Source organism: Camelina sativa, chromosome 10 (assembly GCF_030686135.1).
Source record: "Camelina sativa cultivar CO46 ecotype springtype chromosome 10, ASM3068613v1".
Classification (NCBI taxonomy): Eukaryota; Viridiplantae; Streptophyta; class Magnoliopsida; order Brassicales; family Brassicaceae; genus Camelina; species Camelina sativa.
In genome coordinates this window covers 25,329,846-25,351,675 of record NC_141889.1, presented here as the reverse complement: position 1 = coordinate 25,351,675, position 21,830 = coordinate 25,329,846, and the positions used below count along the sequence as shown (strand labels likewise).

The 21,830-nt window shown below is 36.1% G+C and overlaps 3 protein-coding genes and 1 pseudogene across 5 annotated transcripts; 1 reads left to right on the top strand and 3 right to left on the bottom strand.

The window, feature by feature from the left end:
- Positions 1-697: 697 nt before the first annotated feature.
- LOC109127052 (polyadenylate-binding protein 2-like) lies at positions 698-2,547 on the top strand (annotated as a pseudogene). Its single transcript, XR_002033775.2, has 9 exons — positions 698-823; positions 909-997; positions 1,079-1,102; positions 1,213-1,327; positions 1,443-1,510; positions 1,590-1,707; positions 1,841-1,914; positions 2,014-2,037; positions 2,125-2,547. The product of XR_002033775.2 is annotated as a polyadenylate-binding protein 2-like (transcript).
- Positions 2,548-2,769: 222 nt separating this feature from the next.
- LOC104719661 (protein farnesyltransferase subunit beta) lies at positions 2,770-6,608 on the bottom strand. Of its 2 annotated transcripts, none has more exons than XR_015568219.1 (14): positions 6,153-6,608; positions 5,937-6,023; positions 5,599-5,704; positions 5,391-5,426; positions 5,013-5,095; positions 4,861-4,914; positions 4,608-4,659; positions 4,258-4,322; positions 4,119-4,171; positions 3,942-4,014; positions 3,771-3,857; positions 3,469-3,643; positions 3,270-3,379; positions 2,770-3,176 (listed from the first exon to the last, which is right to left on the bottom strand). XR_015568219.1 is itself a non-coding variant. In XM_010437615.3 (14 exons), exons 1-14 carry the CDS (start codon positions 6,266-6,268, stop codon positions 2,937-2,939), a joined length of 1,341 nt encoding a protein of 446 aa, XP_010435917.2. In that variant the 5' UTR covers positions 6,269-6,608; the 3' UTR covers positions 2,770-2,936. The 2 variants fall into 2 exon arrangements, 1 of the variants encoding a protein (XP_010435917.2); XM_010437615.3 differs by having other exon boundaries at positions 4,115-4,171.
- Positions 6,609-10,557: 3,949 nt separating this feature from the next.
- LOC147937341 (uncharacterized) lies at positions 10,558-11,565 on the bottom strand. The gene is made up of 3 exons (XM_087468754.1): positions 11,306-11,565; positions 10,992-11,185; positions 10,558-10,853 (listed from the first exon to the last, which is right to left on the bottom strand). The coding sequence occupies exons 1-3, from the start codon at positions 11,563-11,565 to the stop codon at positions 10,558-10,560; spliced, it is 750 nt and encodes a 249-aa protein (XP_087324880.1).
- A 1,764-nt stretch (positions 11,566-13,329) lies between these two features.
- On the bottom strand, positions 13,330-18,140 carry LOC104719663 (polyadenylate-binding protein 2). The gene is made up of 21 exons (XM_087468489.1): positions 17,917-18,140; positions 17,191-17,264; positions 17,022-17,093; positions 16,848-16,918; positions 16,650-16,764; positions 16,450-16,538; positions 16,175-16,253; positions 15,941-15,988; positions 15,762-15,881; positions 15,594-15,682; positions 15,457-15,480; positions 15,266-15,353; positions 15,065-15,132; positions 14,871-14,988; positions 14,673-14,761; positions 14,568-14,591; positions 14,394-14,478; positions 14,202-14,287; positions 14,005-14,122; positions 13,829-13,914; positions 13,330-13,662 (listed from the first exon to the last, which is right to left on the bottom strand). Exons 1-21 carry the CDS (start codon positions 17,972-17,974, stop codon positions 13,497-13,499), a joined length of 1,767 nt encoding a protein of 588 aa, XP_087324615.1. The 5' UTR covers positions 17,975-18,140; the 3' UTR covers positions 13,330-13,496.
- Between the last annotated feature and the right edge of the window lie 3,690 nt (positions 18,141-21,830).

Genomic DNA, 21,830 nt, shown 5'->3' with positions numbered 1-21,830 from the left:
AATCTTTTGTACTTTAGGCGCTGGAAAAGAAGAATGGTGAATATTTGCATGATCATAAGCTTTTTCTTGAAGTAAACTGATTTTCCATGTTATGGAGTTATTATTGCTAGAGTTTTTATACCATTACAGAAGACTAACGCTATTGTTTTTTGGTAATTAGGTACAACCTTGCAGAGAAGCTTTGGTAAGGGATTAACTATTTGCATTTTGAGTGTTGTTATCAAGAGCACATTGGGGGTAGTTTTGGTATACATGGAGCGATCACTAGATTTTTTTATGATGTTTCAGTTACGAAGACTACCTTCGACGACAGAACCTTCTGATAGAAGAAGATGGGACAGCAGTGGAAGGACTTGATGAAACTCCCAATTTTGTTGAGGTACCACAAAGTTCTTGTTATCTTCAAAATATGTCAGGCTCAGACATTTAATAACAGAACTGTTGCCACAAAGTCTAAAGATGACTTATTCTTGGGATGAATCTACTTTTTGTTGTTATGCAGTTTAAGTAACCTTTCTCCGTAGAGTCTTGCTAACACACTTGACTTTTAATTTCAGGCAGTTGCTGTGAGAAACAACACACTCTTTGTTTCCCATATCTCTCGCAAAGCTAAAATATCACATATGTAAGCAGCATCTTTAATTTTTTTCTTTCGTTCTTGAAGAAAGTTTATCATGACTAATAATTTATCCTCCGTTTTTACACCATCAATTTCTTCAAAGATGTTGGAGAAGTTGTTCATGTTCGACTTACTGTAGACTACACGGGCAAGCATGTGGGCGATGGCTTTGTTGAGTTCGCTTCTGCTAATGAAGCAGAGACGGTGAGAGTAGTTATTGTAGTGATGAAAAGGAGTGTATACTTATGATGAAAATTATACGATTGCTGATTTAATATTTTATCTGTAGGCACTGGAAAAGAAGAATGGTGAATATTTGCACGATCGTAAGATTTTTCTTGATGTGGAAGAAAAAGCCCCATACCCTCTACGGCCCAAGTAATTGATTTAGTTGTAACTTATGGCTGGAGTTTTGATGCCCTTACAGAAGACTAATGCTATTATTTTGGTTAATTGTAGGTATTGCATAGATCACAAGGTTTGGTAAGGAATTTAACTATTTGCATCTTGAGTGTTGTTATCAAGAGAACATTTGGTGAAGTTTTTGGTATCCATGGACATGGAGAGATCACAAGGGTTTTTTGATATTGAAGGTATGAAGACTACCTTCGAAGAGAAAGCCTTCTGATAGAGGAAGATGAGGCAGTGGAAGGACAGGATGAAATTCTCGATTATATCGAGGACATGTTCTTATTATCTTCAAACTATGTCGAGGTCAGAAGAAATGCTTAGGAGTTTAATAACAGAAGTGTTGCCACAAAGTTGAAAGATGATTTATTCTGGGGATGAATCTACTTTTTGTTGTTATGTAATTTAATTTCAGGAAGTTGCTACAAGAAGAAAGACGCTCTTTATTGCCAATATCTCTAGCGAAACTAGTATACCAAAGCTGTAAGTAGCACATTTAATTTCCTCTTTCGTTCTTGAAACAAGTTTTTCATGACTAATCTCTTATTCTCCATTTTTACAGCCTCCGTTTCTTCAAAAATGTTGGACGAGTTGCTCTTCTTCGACTTATTGTAGACCACAGGGGTGAGGATGTGGGTTGTGGCTTTGTTGAGTTTGTTTCTGCTAACGAAGCATAGAAGGTTAGAGTAGTTTGTTTATAGTAACGATGAAAAGTATTTAAGTAGTCATTTGAAGATAAAAAGTAGCATATGAAAAATATACAAGAAGTTATTTGGAAGTACGATTTCTGATTAAATCTTTTATATACTGTAGGCGCTGCGAATAATACATGATAAAGAGTTTTGTCTTGATGTGGCTGAGATAGCTCCATACCCTCTCCGACCCAAGTAAATTGTTTTTTCATATGGAGATTTGTTTTTCTAACTTATTGCTATATCTCTGATGTCATTACAGAAGATTAACGCTATTTTTTTTTTGTTAATTAGGTACAACCTTGCAGAGAAGCTTTGGTAAGGGATTTTAACTAGCTAGTTGCCTTTTACGTTTTTGTTATCAAGAGCACATTGGAGAGATGACAAGGGTATTTGATATTCCAGGTCGAAGGTAGAAAGCTTTCTGATAGTAGAAGAAGAAGAGGAAGAGGAAGAGGAAGAAGATGATTTGGAGACTAAACCGAAACAGGAGGTACCTGTGATTGGCGGATTCTGCAGTAAGAAGATTATCTTCTCTTACTGATAGAAGAAGAAGATGATGATGATGATTTGGAGACCAAATTAAATATGAAGATACATGAGGTACCTACGAAGGGCGGATTCTGTGGTAAGAAAGGTTATCTTCTCTTACGACTACGACTGATAGAAGATGCTCTTTGGTGTTTCTAACTTGTGTGATACAATACAACTTTATTTTTTTATTACTTCGGTTTTTGTTTGAACTTACGTTAAACTATGCTTAATTATGAATGGTTTGTTGTAAAAATCATTACCTCTGACTTAGTAAGATTGAACTGATTTGGGTGACGAGAAAGTACAACTTTTAGAATCATATAAAATGGATAAGAACAACAAAGAAGGGTTTGGAGATTCGCCAAAGACATTTCTCTAGTATAATGTACACCGGAATCGTTTTGTCTCTAGTTCACCGGTGATGTTGAGGAGAGATTGAGAGGCGAGGCTTTCCCAACTAGAAAAGAGATTTTGATGCAACGTAATCCTTATGGCTTAAACCGAAACCCTCAAGAATTAAGAGACAAGGCGTTTCCACTAAAAATGTTTCGTTTAGTAAATTTCTTAACTTTAGCTATATATGATAGCAGATTAGTGAAACTTCTGTTGATAACTTACATACAAGTACAACACTATAAAAACTCACTCATGCCAAGAGTTTCCCATACGTTGGCGAGGACGGGTCATGCTGCTTTAAAGAAGTACTCGATAGCTTCATTGTACCGATCCATGACAACGTTGTGGAGGAGGTGAACAGGTTCCAGGAGATTCGAGTAGCTACCCAAAACGTCACGGGTCAAAGGAGGAGTGTCCTCGTCTTTTAACCAAGCGTGCTGAGCCACAGACAATCCGCTCAGGCAGTAACATGTGTGGTAGAAGTCACGGGGTTTCCCTGGCTTGTCTCTGAATCCACCGTCAGGGATCTGGGCAGACAAGTATGTTGTGTGTGCGTGTGTTATAAATATAAAAACTTGTTGGGATGTGTAGTTCCGCTGTTCAAGAAACTAAGAACTGACCTTAGAGCATAAGAGTACATATCTCTGCAAGCCGAGGCTATCAAAAACTGGTTGCACTCTCCTGTTAATGTATGTGGATGTATGATGGACTCCGTGTCCATTCACTGAACCTGCAGATATAAAGCCAACCAAAATTCAGTTGTGCTTTGGAATTTGGATTAACGGATGGACTAAGAGTATGAGAAGATTGAGTGCATACCTTCATCACTGTCCTCATCTGAATCATCATCATCATCATCACTGTCTTCAGGATCATCTTCATCATTGGGATGGTCCTCGTGATCTTTATCTGTCCCTTGTGGTATATGTGATGATCCATAATGTACCAGATCATGCGCTGAATAGAATCTCTGTAGTAGAACACAAGGTGCTGCCTGTTTAACACATACCATGCAAAAAGGGACAACGAGAATGAGTGGAGGAGAATTCTGAAATAGGATATATATAATCATCGAAGAAGAATGAATATACAATGTCACAAAAGAGAATTAGAAAGTTGACCTGCCAAAAAGTGTAGCAACCATCGACCAATTTGTTGGTCCTACCTTGGAATCCTATTTCTACTCCTTGTCGATGTACAGCCCAGTTCTAGAATCATAGAAAATTAATTTGCAAGAAAACTATCTCTACCAAGGTACTCCATTAATAATCACTGAACAGCATTGTAGTTACCATTAGCGAATCCAAATTCAAACGGTCAACCTCATTGATCAGAATCATAGTAGCCAACCCACAGTAAGTGTTCCTAAATAATAAATTACATGGTAATAAGATTATCCCTTAGGTAACAAGTCAATATTCCAGGAAATACACTTTACTTCATTGAAGCAAGTAGGAGAACGTACCCACCATGAGCTTCAGAGCCAGGTTCACCTCCAATCCCGCCTTCATAAGTTTGGCAACTGCTCAAACAAAGTAATTTTAAAGAGCTTTACAAGGGAAATAAATAATTCATGAACTTAAAAGATAAAGTGATACAAAAAGCTACCTCAAGATGTAATCCCCTAGGCCCCGGGTGAGTTCAACATCCATAATATTTAGGATGCTCGCAACCTGTGTCACAAGAGAAGTCAAACATATCAGGGAGAAAACCAGCCATAGGATGCAAGACTTGTAAGTATCAATACGAGTCATCTCTCAGCAAAGTATCTGCTGGGCGCAAGTGTGCAAATAACAGATAATTAAAAGTATCCTAACGTTACGTTTAAGCCATAAAAGTGGAATACACATAGCATAATGGGTCCTGACTCCTGAGTATGTTAGTCTTATTCAGCCTATAAAGCTTTGGTGTCCACCCGCAAGAAGAGAAAACAAGAAGTTAAGAATTGGTAAACTCACCGAAATAGCGGTGTAGCACGCTCGAACATCCATTTCTCCCATATCATGCATCCTACAATCAGTGAGTGAGTCAGAATTTAGCACCAAGACTAAGAGTAAACAAATTGCATGAAATAGAATAAAAAAGACAAGCAGGAATTGAAGAACCAACATGACTGAGAAGCTACGTCATTAACACCGATAAGAATGCATAAAGCGTGCGCTGTCAGTAAAAATGATTTATTTAAGAAATAAAGCAGAAAGAGTATCAAACCTGAAACCCCCATTTGAATCCTTCATTCGTCTTAAGAAACAAGACATTTTTTCTCTGAAAAGTATGAGTCACATGTAAGTCTTCTATAGGAAGCATCAATTGTCTCCTATTGAAACGAAACTGACCATAAAAAAAAAGAAGGAATGCACCACCTATTAATCGAAGAAAGGGCTTTGTCACCTCCTATAGTAACCAGTGCATTCACTGCAGCGTAAGTGGTTGCAAGATGTGGAAGCTGGGAAGAAAAGATCTCAGTTACTAGTGGATGAGAGAGAAAGAGCAAAAAAACGGAAATTGAAAAAAGGCAGGCTAAATTATATATCCTAACTTTATGTGCCATGTAGCCCATGTCTTTGCAGAACCAAATTTAAACTTAAACTAAATTATATATCCTAACTTTATGTGCTGCTTGAACTTAAGGCATCACAATCAAACAATGAGATGATGCATCAAAAAAGTACACCAAAGAGATCTGGCAGAATAAAACGATCTAGTCTCCACTTTCATGAAACGAACATGCATATACTTACTTGGCCAGGACCACCACCGTATCCACCATCAGAGCCCTGCGAAGAGACGTGTGAAAGAAAACTAAGTACGAATTGAACGTTTACAGGTAACAATAATAGGAATGGGGAGAAAAGCATGAACTGAAGGAGCAGAAAAACAAACAAAAATGGATGAACTAGATCTGAAGAGATTCGAACAGCTAACTAAGCAATAGAAATATAGCCTAACCTGGCAGCGTCCAAGAAAGTCGATAGCATTGTTCTCTAATTCATCATCCACACAGTCCCCAAGCAAAGCAATTGAATGAAGAATCCAGTAACAAAGCCACGGTCGACTGTTCCAAAAACCAAAAATTCAAAATAAAACTTAATCTATTGGCATCATAAAACCCATACAAACTCATACATCTCTCAAACCCCAAAATATGTGCAAAACTCCATAAGAAACACCCAAATCATCTCCAAAAGGACACATTGACTGGCTAAATGAAAAGATTCAAAAGAACAAAAACTTTTGAAGTACAAATTCTAGCCATTGAACGCAACAAGCCGACATTGTTCACTTACTTAGCATCTAAGGACGAAAACTGTGGACCTAGCTGCCTTAAGCCTTGGATAAGATAATCCAACTGCTTATCTCGCTGAATCTCCAACCTAGGAACAACAACAACAACTTCTTCCATCAATACGATTCATTCCACATTCCAAAAAACGCTACTATAAACTCATCAGATCATGAATAAAGAACTCGAAAATCAAAATCAAATCGGCGAGCTTACTTACATGTATCTCTGTGTAGAGACGTCGCTGGCCTCGAAGTAACTAAAGAACCCGAACACGTCGTTCTCCACCAGAAACTGCTCGCGCTGACTCACGGTTAAGATCGGAAGCTCTTCCATCGCCCTCCGCCGCGTCCGAGTCAGATTCGCCGATTGAGTCCACTCTGGTCAAGTCTTGATCTCTATCACGAGCGTCCCCATGTAAGCTGGGCCTTCTAAAATATTTAACCTAAAACAACTTCCTTCAGGGTAATATTATCTTTTTACTTTAAGAGTAATATTATTTTTTTTACATTGAAGGGTTTTTAAGAAATTGTTTTGATGAAAAGCATATGAAATTTTAGTCCTAAAATGCCAATTTGGTCCCGGTTTACGCCGATTCGGTTTGGTTTAAGTGTATAGAAATTAATATGACAATGTTGTAAACTAGAGAGTTTAGGGGACGTAATCTCTTGTTCTTATTAATCAATATCGAGGTTTACACAAGTATATATAGTAGTGTACATAAGTCTTAGGTTAAACCGACGAAGGAGAACATGGCCGATGGGCCTTGGTCCAATGGACCTAAAGTCTTGAACACTTATGAACCGAGTATGGGCTTGGTTATGGAGTCCACAATCCAGTGTTTTACAACACTCCCCCTTGGATGACATAACCATGCAAGTGCGAGGAAATGATCAATGCAATGTGCTTGGAGATGCTGCCTCATTAAAACCTTACCAGGAAAACCCATTGGGACAAAACCTTGGTGAAGGAAAAAGAGTACAACACACATTGCTCCCCCTGTTCCAAGCATCACTCTAAGTCCTTAAGCCTCCGCATTCCAATCTGGTGCGTGAGCTTCTTGAATGTTGTTGTCGGTAATGCCTTGGTGAAGAGATCGGCTGAGTTGTCGCATGACTGAACTTGCACCACTTGAACTTCTCCGGCCTTTTGTAGTTCATGTGTGAAGAAGAACTTCGGCAGTATGTGCTTCGTCTGATCTCCCTTGATGTAACCTTCCTTGAGCTGTGCGATGCAGGCTGTATTGTCTTCATAGAGTACGGTTTCTTCCTTGTTGTCTTCTAAACTGCTATCCGTCCGAATATGCTGAGTCATGGACCGCAATCAAACACACTCACGGCTGGCTTCATGTATGGCTAGGATCTCCGCGTGATTTGACGATGTGGCCACAAGAGTTTGTTTCATGGAATGCCAAGAGATCGCAGTACCACCGTGTGTAAACACATAACCTGTTTGTGACTTGCCATTGTGTGGATCGGATAGATAACCTGCATCAGCAAAACCAACTAAACCATCTTTGTTATAGTTAGTATAAAATAGACCAAAGTCCGTCGTTCCTTATAGGTAACGCAGAACATGTTGAATACCATTCCAGTGCCTTATGGTCGGACAAGAACTATATCTTGCTAGGAGGTTCACGGCAAAACATATGTCCGGTCTAGTGTGACTAGCCAAGAACATTAACGCTCCTATAGCACTGAGGTAAGGCACTTCAGGACCAAGAACTTCTTCACTGTCCTTCTTAAGAGCGAATGGATCTTTATCCAAGTCTAAGCTTCTAACAACCATTGGGCTAGTCAATGAGTGAGCTTGCTCCATTTTAAACCTCTTTAGTACCTTTTCTGTGTATGTCTTTTGATGCACAAGGATCCCATTATTTCTGTACTCAAGTTGCAATCCCAAACAGAATTTTGTCTTGCCTAGGTCTTTCATCTCAAATTCTTTCTTGAGATATTCTACAGTTTGGGCAATTTCCCCAGAGGTCCCAAAGATGTTTAAATCATCCACATAGACTGCTATTATCACAAATCCTTTGTTTGCAAACTTCTTTATGAATATACATGGACTGATCGGGTCATTCTTATAGCCTTCCTTAGCTAAATATTCACTCAATCGGTTATACCACATCCGACCACTTTGTTTCAGTCCATAAAGCGATTTGTCTAGCCTTATGCAGTACTGGTCTCGAGAACCACTCTTATCTTTGAGTTCTATACCCTCTGGTAATCTCATATAAATCTTATTATCCAGTGGACCATATAAGTATGCGGTTACAACATCCATTAACCGCAAATCCAGTTTTTCTCTTATAGCCAGACTTATTAGATATCTAAAAGTCGTTGCATCCATCACAGGGGAGTATGTCTCCTCATAATCTATGCCAGGTCTTTAAGAGAATCCTTGTGCTACAAGCCGTGCTTTGTATCTCACTATCTCATTCTTCTCATTTCTCTTTCTTACAAAGACCCACTTATGTCCAACTGGTTTAATTTCAGGTGTTGTCCTTAAGGTCGGACCGAACACACTTCTCTTCTTCAAAGAGTTTAACTCCACATCAATAGCTTCTTTCCATTTAAGCCAATCTTTGCTTTGAGTGCACTCTAATATAGATGTGGGTTCTAGATCCTCATTTATCTCAAGTGCTACCTTGTATGCAAATATATCATCGATGTCGACATCCTTTCGGTTCCATTTAATTCCAGACATTATATAATTGATTGATGTCTCATTATTATCAATACCTTCAGGACCTTGAGGTTCAGCGTCCTGAACCCCATTCGGCTCCTTAGGATTTGCCGCGGCTATGTCTGCATTTTCTGTAATTCCCTGAACCTCGGTCTGTTTTGCACCTTTAGACTTTCGAGGGTTCTTATCTTTGGAACCTAATGGTCTACCTCGTTTCAAACGTGGTTTAGACTCTATAGCAACTTGATTATTGTGTTCTTTCTGAACATCAATATGTATTGGTGCATTGCAAGCTGGTATGTACGATTTTGTTACTCTCTTTGGGTCAGCAAAGGAATCTGGCAATTGATTAGCTAGTTGTTGTAAATATATAATCTTTTGAACCTCTGCATCACATGCTAGAGTTCGAGGATCTTGCCAATTTAAGGATGTTTGATTCCATGTTAATTCTTTGACCAGCTTGCTAGTCTCACCACCTAACATAGGGAATTCAGACTCAACGAATTGACATCCGCGTATCTGGCCTTAAATAAATCTCCTGTTAATGGCTCAAGATACTTTATAATAGTGGGAGACTCATATCCAACATATATTCCCATCCTCCTTTGAGGTCCCATCTTAGTTCTCTGTGGTGGAGCAATAGGTGTATAAACGGCACAACCAAATGTTTTGAGATGGGATAAGTCTGGCTCTTGACCCGATAATAGTTGGGATGGTGAATATTTGTGTTCACTAGATGGCCTGATGCGTATGAGTTCTGCTGCATGTAAGACCGCATGTCCCCAAGCCGACACAGGAAGCTTCGATCGCATTAACAATGGTCGAGCTATCAATTGTATTCGTTTAATGAAGGATTCAGCTAATCCGTTTTGTGTATGGACATGTGCCACAGGATGTTCCACACTCACCCCCATGGACATACAGTAATCATTAAACGCTTGGGATGTAAATTCACCAGCATTGTCTAGACGTATAGTCTTAAGTGGAAAATCCAGAAAATGTGCTTTTAATCTTATGATTTGAGCTAACAGCTTAGCAAATGCTAAGTTTCTTGTGGATAACAAGCAAACGTGTGACCATCTGGTTGATGCATTTATCATCACCATGAAATATCTAAATGTCCCACATGGTGGGTGTATTGGTCCACATATATCACCTTGTATCCTTTCCAGAAAGTTTAAAGTCTCTTTTGTGACTTTTACTGGTGATGGTCTTATGATAAGTTTCCCTTGTGCACATGCTACACAAGTGAGATTTGTAGGGAAAACTTTTCTCTCTTTAAGATTGTGCCCATTCGAACTCTTAATCAGTTTACGCATCATGTTCGAACCCGGGTGGCCAAGCCGGTCATGCCATAGAGTGAATTGTTCTTTGAACATTTTGTGCTTTGCCAAGTTAGCTTCTATCATGTTAATCTTAGCATGGTATAAACCAGTGGCTAGTGCAGGTATAGTCTCTAGGACCTTCTTTTGTCCTTTACAATTTCTGTAATGTATAGGAATTCTTTAGTTCCTTCACCCTTGGTTTCAACATGATAACCATTTGATCTTATATCTCTAAAGCTCAATAAGCTTCTCTTAGAGCTGGGTTAGTATAGGGCATCACTTAATTCAATGTGTGTGCCATTAGGCAACAATATGTGAGCCTGGCCGTAGCCTTCTATCAAATTTGCTATACCCGCAATTGTACTAACATTGGCACTTTTCATTTTAAGATTTATGAAATATCTTTTGTCTTTTAGTATGGTGTGGCTGGAACCACTGTCCACCACTAGTTCACTCATGTCCTCGGCCATTTCTATAAATAGGACAATAATTTTGTGTTTTAACAAGACAATCATATAAAATAAAATAAAATCCATTGAATTTAAATCAAAGTCATTTCATAGAAGGAAATTAAATCATAAAAGCATAGAAATAAAACCAAAATAAAATTGAAAATCAATCATCATTCTTGAGGCAATCGGAAGTCTCATAGTCAAGTAAGTCATCGTTCTCATGATCGAAGTCTCCTTCGTCATCGATATGCACGTAGTTGGCTTCTGGATTCTTCTTTAGAACTTCTTGATATGCATCAATGAGGTGTTTGGGAGTTCTGCAGTTCTTGGCCCAGTGGTTTGACATACCACATCTGTGGCAAACCGATTTGGCCTTGGTGTGTGGTTTAAAGGACCCACGGCCCCTACCACCACGTCCGCGGCCTCCTCGGCCAGCCTGGCCTCCACGACCACCTTGTCCTCTGCCACCACGGCCACGGCCATAGTGTCTTTCTCTGTGGACGTAGTTGGTCTCATTAGGCTCTTTAAGCTCTTTAGGCTCTACTGCATTTTTCTTTCCCAAATCAACCTTGTGTGCTTCTGGTAATGGGGTTGTACCAGGAGGTCTCATAGTGCTGTTCATCAGCAACAACTCATCGTTCTGCTCAGCTAGCAGTAAACATTCAATGAGTTCCCCATAGTCGGCAAAACCTTGATGCTGATATTGTTGCTGAAGAATTCTGTTATTAGGGCTGAAGGTAGACAACGTCTTTTCTATCAGCTCCTTTTCAGTCACCTCTATTCCACACAACCTAAGGAGTGAGACAATCCTAAAAAGCTCAGAGTTATACTCCTCCACGGATTTGTAATCCTGGATCCTTAGGTTCTTCCAATCGAACTCGGCCTTTGGAAGGAGCACCGTCTTTTGGTGCCCGTAACGGCGTTTAAGCTGTGTCCAAAGGGCGAGTGGATCTTTTATGAAGAGGTACTGACTTTTGAGACACTCAGCAATGTGATGATGCATATGCTGGAGACACTTATTCTTTTTCTTGTCAGTGCTATCAAATTCCTCATCGATGCACTCATGCAAGCCATTTGATTTCAGATGGATCGCGGTGTCAATTGCCCATTGCAAGTAGTTCTTTCCAGAAGCTTGCAAGATAGGATAGTCTAGGCTCTTTAAGTTTGCCATCTGCATAAAAGGATAGACAACCGATAGTTAGCATGCGATATTTGAGATCGAACCATGCAACAAATATTGATTCAGGTCATGCGGTATTTGAGACCGAACCATGCCTTAGGCCATGCGGTATTTTAGACCGAAACATGCCTTGCCTCTTATAGATTTTCGTGGTTTAAATTCATGCATGCAGGACAACAAAAGCAAATAGATAATGCATGCAACAATTTCCTTATTTCTAGATAGGACTTCCTTTTCTTATGATTTCCTATTCTTTCTAGGATTTAGTAAATTTTGTTTCAAGGGTTTTAGATAATTACTATAATTAATTAGGAACTTATCCTAACCAATATTTTAATTTCCAATTTCATGTTTTAATGTTTATAGAAACTTAACAAAAGTTTTTAGATCAATCGGAATTTTTCAATCCTAGAACACAAGATTAATTTTCGAGTTTTAAGAAATCCTAAAAGTGAATTCATGCAGCCGATTCTATAACATCCTATACAAGGTCCGGTTTTAATTTATGATGCATGAATGATCCAAGTTTTAAATCCTAGAACAATTAGGTTAACAATACTCGATTTTAACAGTTTCAAGTTCTAGGTTCTTATGCAACAAATAATCAAGCAAGTATAGACAACTAATCAATCAACCGAATTCAAGCTTGATATCTTTTGGTGCAATTCACAAACAATCTAACAGTCCTATGCAACCGATTTTAAAGTTTTACAGGAATAGAACTTTTAAGATTTGTTTGTTTGTATACTTGGATGTTTTAGGGTTCAATAGCTGTTAGGGTTCAGATTCGATTATATGGTTCTAAGAGGGTTAGACTTTATTTTACCTTTCACCGATTTGGATCTGACTGGATATGAACCGGGAGCTAATAGACTTCGGTTGTACCTCTTTCTCGATCGCGAACCTCGAACAGAACCACGAACAGCTTTCCCGCGAACAGCTCCTTGTACCGCTTGCACTCGAACTCACCCCCGAACCACGAACCACGAACCTCGATCAGGTTATCGATAGAACTTGATCACGAGCTTAAGGTATGCTCGTGAACAAGAAGATCTTCGAACAGAAAAGGTGTTTAGTCTCGGATGGAAGTAAGAACAGAAAGCGGTTTAGGGTTTTAGGGTTTTAGGGAAGGAGAAGAGAATCGGCGGCTGCCTTAGGGTTTTAGGGCTAGAGGCTATCGTGCTGATAACGTGTTGTAAACTAGAGAGTTTAGGGGACGTAATCTCTTGTTCTTATTAATCAATATCGAGGTTTACACAAGTATATATAGTAGAGTACATAAGTCTTAGGTTAAACCGACGAAGGAGAACATGACCGATGGGCCTTGGTCCAATAGACCTAAAGTCTTGAACACTTATGGACCGAGTATGGGCTTGGTTATGGAGTCCACAATCCAGTGTTTTACAACAGACAAATTAAATTTGAGACGAGACTAAAGAGTAAAGAGCTTCGGGAAGTAAATAAAGGCAGATAATGATTTTAACACCAAAACATTCGTAGTTAAGCGTATTCTAACTTTTATTATATTCACACAAACGAACATAAGAAAGACCAAAGTAATAAAAATAAGTTGCACCAAAGAGCTTCTTCTATCAGTCGTCGTCGTCAAAAACTAATGTCTCAGTCTTGAGACAATACTTCTTTTTACTTTGGTGCAAGAAGTGAAAGACTGAATCAACCCAAATAAAATTGCGACTAATGGTTTCGCAAATCAAATTTCTGTCCCTCGGGAGATAATGGTTTCTTCAACCAAACTAGTTCAAACAGCTCTTTATAAGGTTTATACTGAAGGCAGGTTATGATTTAACACTAAATCATTCAAAATTAAGCATATTTTCAGAAAAAAAACGAAATAGTAAAAAAAAAAAAAAAAGTTGCATTGTATCACAAAAGTTAGAAACACCAAAGAGCTTCATCTTCTTCTACAAGTCGTTGAAACAGAAGATAATCTTCTTACCGCAGAATCCACCCATCGTAGGTACCTCATCTTTCTTCAAATTCGGTTTGGTCTCCAAATCATCTTCATCTTCTTCTCCATCTTCATCTTCTTGTTCTCCTTCTTTTCTCAGAAGGCTTTCTACCTTCGACCTGGAATATCAAAAAACCCTAGTGATCTATCTCTCCATGTATACCAAAAAAGTCACACAAAACTCATAAGGTTGTACCTAGTTACCAAAAGTAATAGCGTTAATCTTCTGTAGAGACATCAAAACTGTAGCAATAAGTTAGAGAAAAATATGGAAAATTATTTTACTTGGGTCGGAGAGGGTATGGAGCAATCTCAGCCACGTCAAGAAAAATCTTATTACCCTGCAAATTGAAACCATTCTTTTCCAGCGCCTAGAGTATACAAGATTTAGTCAGCAATCGTACTTTCAAATAACTTGTATATTTTTGATACTTTTCATCATTGCTATAAACTACTCTCACCATCTCTGCTTCGTTAGCAGAAGCAAACTCAACAAAGCCACAGCCCACATGCTCACCATTGTGGTCTACAATAAGTCGAGAACAAACAACTTTTCCAACATCTTTGAAGAAATCGATGCTGTGATAATGGAGGATAAAATATCAGTCATGAAAAACTTGCTCCAAGAACGAAAGAGGACATTAAAGGTGCTACTCACATCTTTGGTAATTTAGTGTTCTTTGGTATTTTATCTTTGCAAGGGATATTGGAAACAAATAGCGTCTTCCTTCTTGCCGCAACTTCCTGAATTTAAATTACATATCAAACTAAGTCATCTTTCGACTTTGTGGCAATAGCTCTGTTATTAAACGCAAGCTTGACATATTTTGAATATAATAAGAACATGTACCTCAATAAAATCGAGAACTTCATCAAATCCTTCCACTGCCTCATCTTCTATCAGAAGGCTTTCTCGCCGGAGGTAGTCTTCATACCTAGAATATCAGAAACCCTTGTGATCTCTCCATGTATACCAAACAAATTCACAAAAAAAACTCAAGATACAAATAGTTGAATCCCTTACCAAACCTTGTGATCTATGCAATACCTACAATTAACAAAAATAATAGCGTTAATCACAACCAATGTTTACATAAACAAATCTTCACAACATGGAAAATCAATTTACTTGGGTCGTGGAGGATATGGAGCTTTCTTAGCCACAACAATAAAAATCTTATGATCGTGAAAATATTCACCGTTCCTCGTTTCCAGTGCCTACAACATAAGAGATTTAATCAGCAACCGCACTTTCAAATAACTTACTTGTATATTTTTCATATGACTACTTAAAATACTTTTAATCATTACTATAAACTACTCTCACCTTCTCTGCTTCGTCAGAAGAAGCAAACTCAACAAAGCCATCGCCCACAGGCTCGCCCATGTAGTCTACAATAAGTCGAACATGAACAACTTCTCCAACATCTATGAAGAAATTGATGCTTTAAAACGGAGGAGAAAATATCAGTCATGAAAAGAGGTTGAAGAACAAAAGAGGAAATTAAAGGTGCTACTCACATATGTGATATATCAGATTCGCGAGAGAGACCAGAAACAAAGAGCATCTTTTTTCTTACAGCAACTGCCTGAAATTTAACAGCCAAGTGAGTTAGCACGACCCTAACGAGAAAGGACTTAGATTGGATAACAACAAAAAGTAGATTCATCCCAAGAATTAGACAACTTTCGACTTTGAAGTTAATAAGAACTTTGTGGTACCTCAACAAAAATGGGAGATTCGTCAAGTCCTTCCACTGCCACGTCCTCTCCTATCACAAGGTTTTGTCGTCGAAGGTAGTCTTCGTAACTGAAATATAAAAAATCCTAGTGATCCCTCCATGTATACCCAATACATCACTAATTGTTCTCTTGATAACAAAACTCAAGAGGCAAATAGTAAAATCCCTTACCAAAGCTTCTCTGCAAGGTTGTACCTAATTACCAAGAATAAGAGGGAGGGTTAGTCTTCTGAATGGTATGAAAACTTTACCAATAACTCACAACCAGTGTTATACAAACAAATCTCCATAACATGGAAAATAGTTACTTGGGTCGTGGAGGGTCTGGAGCTGTCTTAGCCACTTCAAGAAAGATCTTATGATCGTGCAAATATTCACCATTCTTCTTTTCCAGCGCCTACAGTATAAAAGGTGTAAACAGCAATCGTACTTTCAAATAACTACTTATATATTTTTTATCATAAGACTACTCTCACCTTCTTTGCTTCGTTAGCAGAAGCGATGTCAACAAAGCCATAACCCACATGCTTACCCTCGTGGTTTACAATAAGTCGAACACGAACAACTTCTCCAACATCTTGGAAGAAATCTTTGTTGTAAAGGTGGAAAGCTTCCTCTGAGAAGGAAAGGCGGAAATCTAAGGTGCTACTTACATATGCAATATTTTAGTTTGGGGAGAGAGATTGGCAACAAAGAGTACTTCCTGAATTGAACAGCCAAGTGTGTTAGAACGACTATAAGAAGAAAAAGAATTAAACTGCATAACAACAAAAAAGTAGCCGATTCATCCCCAAAATAAGTAATCTTTGTGGGAACAGACAGTTGTGTTATTAACCGCCGAGTATTGCTTCTGAGCCTGAGATAGTTCGAAGATAAAAAGAAGAGGTACCTCAACAAAATCGGGAGGTGTGCCATCTTCTTCTATCGGAAGGCTTTCTTGTCGAAGGTTCCTGGAATATAGAAAAAATCTAGTGATCTCTCCATGTATACCAAATCATACCAAATCCTTAATGACAAACTCGAGGGGTAAATAGTTAAATCCCTTACCAGACCTTGTGTTCCTCTAATTAGCAAAATTAAATAGCGTTAGTCTTCTGTAATGGCATCAAAACTCAAGCAATAAGTTAGAGAAACAAATCTCCATAACATGGAAAATCAATTTACTTGGGTCGGAAAGGGTATGGAGCGTTAAAATCCTCTCTAAGAAATATCTGACAGTCGTGCAAATATTCACCATTCTTCTTTTCCAGCGCCTACAGTATAAAAAGGTTTAATCAGGTATTTATCATAAGCAATACATTACTTTTCAAATTACTACTTAAATACTTTTTTCATCATAACCATAAAGTACAAACTACTCTCACCTTCTTTGCTTCGTTGGCAGATGCAAAGTCAACACGGCCAAAGCACAACTTCTTAGCCCACTTGCGGGATAGTCGAACACGAACAACTTCTTCAGCATCTTTGAAGAAATGGAGGCTGTAAAAGTGGAGGGTAAAATATCAGTAATAAAAAATTTGCTCCCAGAGAAGGAAAGTGGAAAATGAAGGTTTGCTACTTACATATCTGATATAGTAGTTGTGAGAGGGAGATTGCCAACACAGAGCGTCTTCTTTTTTCTTATGGCAGCCTCCTGAATATAACAGCCAAGTGTGTTAGCACCACTCTAAGGAGCAAAAGGAACAACAACAAAAATAGCCGGATTAAGAAAATATTTGAATTTTTAAAAATTATACCTTCACTGAGATTAAATTAGCCTGGTCAGACTTGTGCTGGAGACTATCAGCAAATCCTTTGGTTGTCTCCTCCTGTTACATACTTACATAAATGAGTAGCATTAGAATACAGAGTGTAAAGAAAATAGTTGTCAAAGAACACGAGGAATCGAGACCATCTTAACGTTACCTTCTCCTCGGATGTTTCCTTATGTTTCTTGAGAACGGGTTTGGTCTCCAAATCATCTTCAGGGTTTCGCTTACCTGAATGAAAGAAGAGCATCAAAAAGAAACAATCTCTTCAGCAACCAAGTAAGTGTGTATAAAAAACATTAGATAAGAGCCAATCTCTTCAGCAACCAAGAGCCAACCAAAAACAAACCCGATAAATTATCTGTCGCCATGAAGAAGATGAAAAGAGCTTTAGAACGGTTGATGTATAATCCGGGAAGAGTCCCGTTGAGAGCAAGCAATGTATACAATTAACCCTAACTAAAATAACTGATTTGGGCTGGGCTTTTTTATTCCTAAAAAAGTAACTGATTTGGGCTGGGCTATTTATTGGACCTGATAAACAGGCATATCGTGTTGCTCATCCTCCTTCACGAGGTTTGGTGTAATCGGCGTGAGAATCTCCGAAGAATCTCCGACGTGATTCGAGAGATCTGGCCTTGTTAAGCCGAGAATTCGATTTTACTGATCATTAACTATTGAGAATTTTCTAATCCACAAGTCTATCTGATTCATCTTATCCGACTAAATCCAAGTGATCAGTATGATTCAACCTAGGAACAACAACAACTTCCTTCAATATGATTCATTGCACACTTCAAAACAGCTGCTAAAAACTCATCATCATGAAAAAAAAAAAAAAACTCGAAAATCAAATCTAATCAAAATCGGCGAGCTTACTTACATGTATTCCTGAGTAGAAATATCGCTGGCGTCGAAGTAACCAAAGATCCCGAACACATCGTTCTCCACCAGAAACTGCTCGCGCTGACTCACGGTTAAGATCGGGAGCTCTTCCATCACTCCGCCGCGTCCGAGTCAGATTCGCCGATTGAGTCCACTCCGGTCAAGTCTGAGTCCTATCACCCTTTGAACGCTCTTTTAAAATGCCAACTAGGTGCTTCCCCACGCAACGCGTGGGTTGTGGTGTAGTTGACACTTTCTTGTTTTTTTTTTGTCTTTTTCGTTTTCTCTTTTGTATTATTTCGTTTTAATTAGGCATATACGGGCTTTGCCGTCACTTTTATTTATACACTATATGTTTATATCATTTCGTTCAGATGTGTATAATTGTGGCGTTTACTTTTTATGAATTATGAAGTAGTTGTTTCTTGCTTTTGAGGATCCAATCTTATCATTGACTGATATTGTTTCCAGTACATTTATTGTATTATAGATTTTCTAATTAACTGCTTATGTAAACCCTTCATACGTTGATGTTGCAATAATAAGTTATTTTTTTAAATATCTTCCGTGTAAGTGATTATGTTTGTATGCCCATGTTTTGGTCTAATATCAATAAGATCGTTTCTGTTTTTCTTTAGTTGGCTTTGAAACCAATATTGAGTTAAGCAAATAATGGGTCGAATTATGGTGTTAATAAGTAATATAAATTCTTATGTATATATATTGTATATATGTGACTATAAATTTAGCTAACTAAAAAATAATGTAATATTTAAATACAATCTTGAACATATATATATATATATATATATTTATTTGTGGGAGTAATGTATGAAATTATTGGATAGAAGTTATTTTTGAGTTAAATGACCTTTAATGTCTTTAAAGTGAGTTAAATATTAATAAATTTTTATATGTGTCTTGACTTTTTTAAAAAGAAATACCAAGTGTTTCCTTCCAAATTTGAAGTGATATAGTATTTTAGTTTTCTTATATGATTTTATGAACTTCAATGTAAAAGTTTTTCACAGTAATAAGTACACTCACTGATTGAATTATAAAATTTGGAGAAATGTTTATTTCGTTTAATCATCTGCTCTTTTAAATAAATTAAATAAGTATGTTGTTATTCCTACAAATAGGACAACATATATTATTGTTTAACTATGGAGTTAAGCAATGAAAATGGAACTTGTGATTGCAAGACAAAATGCTTATATGTTACACATTGATCGTTTAAAAATCAATAGGAACATCTAATTCTCAAATAAAGTTGATTATTTTGTTAAAACCAACATATGTGAATTTAAATTTAACTACGCAAATTTAAAAAATAAATATGAATAGATTAGAAAGGCAAGAAATATAAAAGAAATATTTTTTTTATATAAATAAAATAAAAATTGAAAACAATGTTAAATATATATAATACTTTCTACATTAAAATATAGAATCAAACTCTTACAAGTTACAACACATATGAGATATAACAACATTTGATATTGGTAGGAGAGGAGGAGAGAATGTTTACTATAAGATGGTAATCCAAATTAGATAATGGAGATGAATCTTTAAAAAATAGAATAATGTAATATCTATATATATATAATACTTTCTAAATTAAAATATAGAATCAAACTCTTACAACACATATGAGATATAACAACATTTGATATTGGTGGGAGAGGAAGAGAGAATGATTACTTATAAGATAATAATCTAAATTAGATAAAGGAGATAAATCTTTTAAAATAAGAACAATGTAAAATATATATCATGTAGTCTCTAAAATTAAAATTTAGCATTAACAATTTACAATGATATTTCATTTTTTTTTACAACCCATACAACAAAAATAAGAAATAAAAAATAACAAAAAAGAAACGAAAAATGATTTGAGGTATTGTAGAAGAGAATGAGAGAATGTGAAAAATGAGATAGTAAAAGAATATCAATATGAAAGAATGATAGATTGAGAGAATGCTTATTTATATGATAAGAAATGATGGAAGTTACATTTAGAACTATGGAGTTACAATAGTAATTTATTGTGTTTGAATAGAATTGAGTGGTAGAATATGATTAATGCATAATTTATTTTATTTCAGTTATAATTTTATTTTAATGTGTGAGTTAAATGTATTGTGTTTATTGGATCTTAAATATTATTTAAAGCAATGAGAAAGCAAATAAAAAATAAAAAAAATTAGAAAACATTAAATGAAAATCAACCAATAAGGAGAGACCAAAACCTTACTTTTATATATATGATATTAAACTTTGAAATGAGATATATATTATAAACAATAATTTTACATGAGAAATATATTAATTTAGCCAACCAAAATATGAATATAAGTTTAGCCAACCAAAATAAATAAAAAATATTAAAATTTAACCAAAAATAATTTCTCTTGAAAGATAATAAGTTAGTAGGAGGAATGAATTAATATACAATTATTGGATAGGAGTTACATTTGAGTTAAATGGAGTTACATGTCTTTAATTATAAATAAATATTTTAATTTTTTATAACCTAAAATAAAAGGAATACCAAGTGGCTGAATCAAAATTCACATGATTTGGTTATTTTTATATTTAAGTTCCAGTTGAATATGTTTTGTTTTTGGATCATTTTTTATTTTGATTAAAGACACAAAAAAATAATTGTTTAATTATGTTCTTTTTGTTTTCAAAAACCTCAAATCATAAAAAAAAAATATATATTATATTGATCTCTGCAGATTTAACAATTGGATCACAAAACAAAATAGTCTTTATAAATGGATAAATGGATAATTATATTGATCTTTAAATATTATATTGATCTTTATAAATTATTTGAAATGATACATGAATATGTGAGATAACCAGAGACATAATAGATAATTACATATGGATCATTTCAACTTTATGATCTTATTGTGTGGTGAATATTGTAAAGAAGTATGAAAATAATGACTTATAAGATGTTAATATAAAATAGAAAATGGAGATAAACATTTTAAAAGATTAAAATAAATATATAAGATATACATATCATACAAACTCTAAAACTAAGCTTTTACAATGATATTTGATTTGATTTTTTATAACCCATACAACAACAATAACAAAAAAAATACAAAACAAAACAAAAAAGAGATTTGAGAGTAGTGGAAGAAGATGAGAGAATGAAAGAGTGATAGACTAAGAGAATAAGATAATGAGTATTTATAGGGAGAGAAATGATGAAAAATTACATCTAGAAAAATGAGAGTTACAATTCTAATTTATTGTTTTGTTTTAATACAATTAATTAATACAACTTAGTGGAGAAGCTATAAAGATTTCAGTTTTATATTATGTGAGTTAAAAGTGAAAATTAATTGTTTTAAATTTGTGTTTTATAGGGAGAAGCTATAAAGATTTCAGTTTTATATTATGTGAGTTATAGGGAGAAGCTATAAAGATTTCAGTTTTATATTATGTGAGTTAAATGTGAAAATTAATTATTTTAAATTTATGTTTTAATATAATTTTTTTTTTTGTTAAAATTGCATTGCCAAGTGGACCAATAAAGAGAGACTGAAACTCTACTTTTATATATATGATTTGGTTCCGGTTTAACGGCGGTTCGGTTTTGTTAAGGGTACTGAAATTAATTGACCGCATAGCTGTTCGGTTCAGAAACAATTATCACGTTCCGGATTTTCTGAACCGTCACCACGTCTCCACTCTCCACCACCAAAGCAACCTCTACCTAAAAAGAGAAATTTACAATATATCCATATATTTTTAATTTATGTAAAAACAAACCTATACTAAAACGTATGTGTAACAAACCCCAAAGTCAGTAATGTGTAGACCAAAACGTCAACACAATTTCTACAAACGGTGTTGAGAGTCTGCTGATTTGTCAGGCTCATAAGG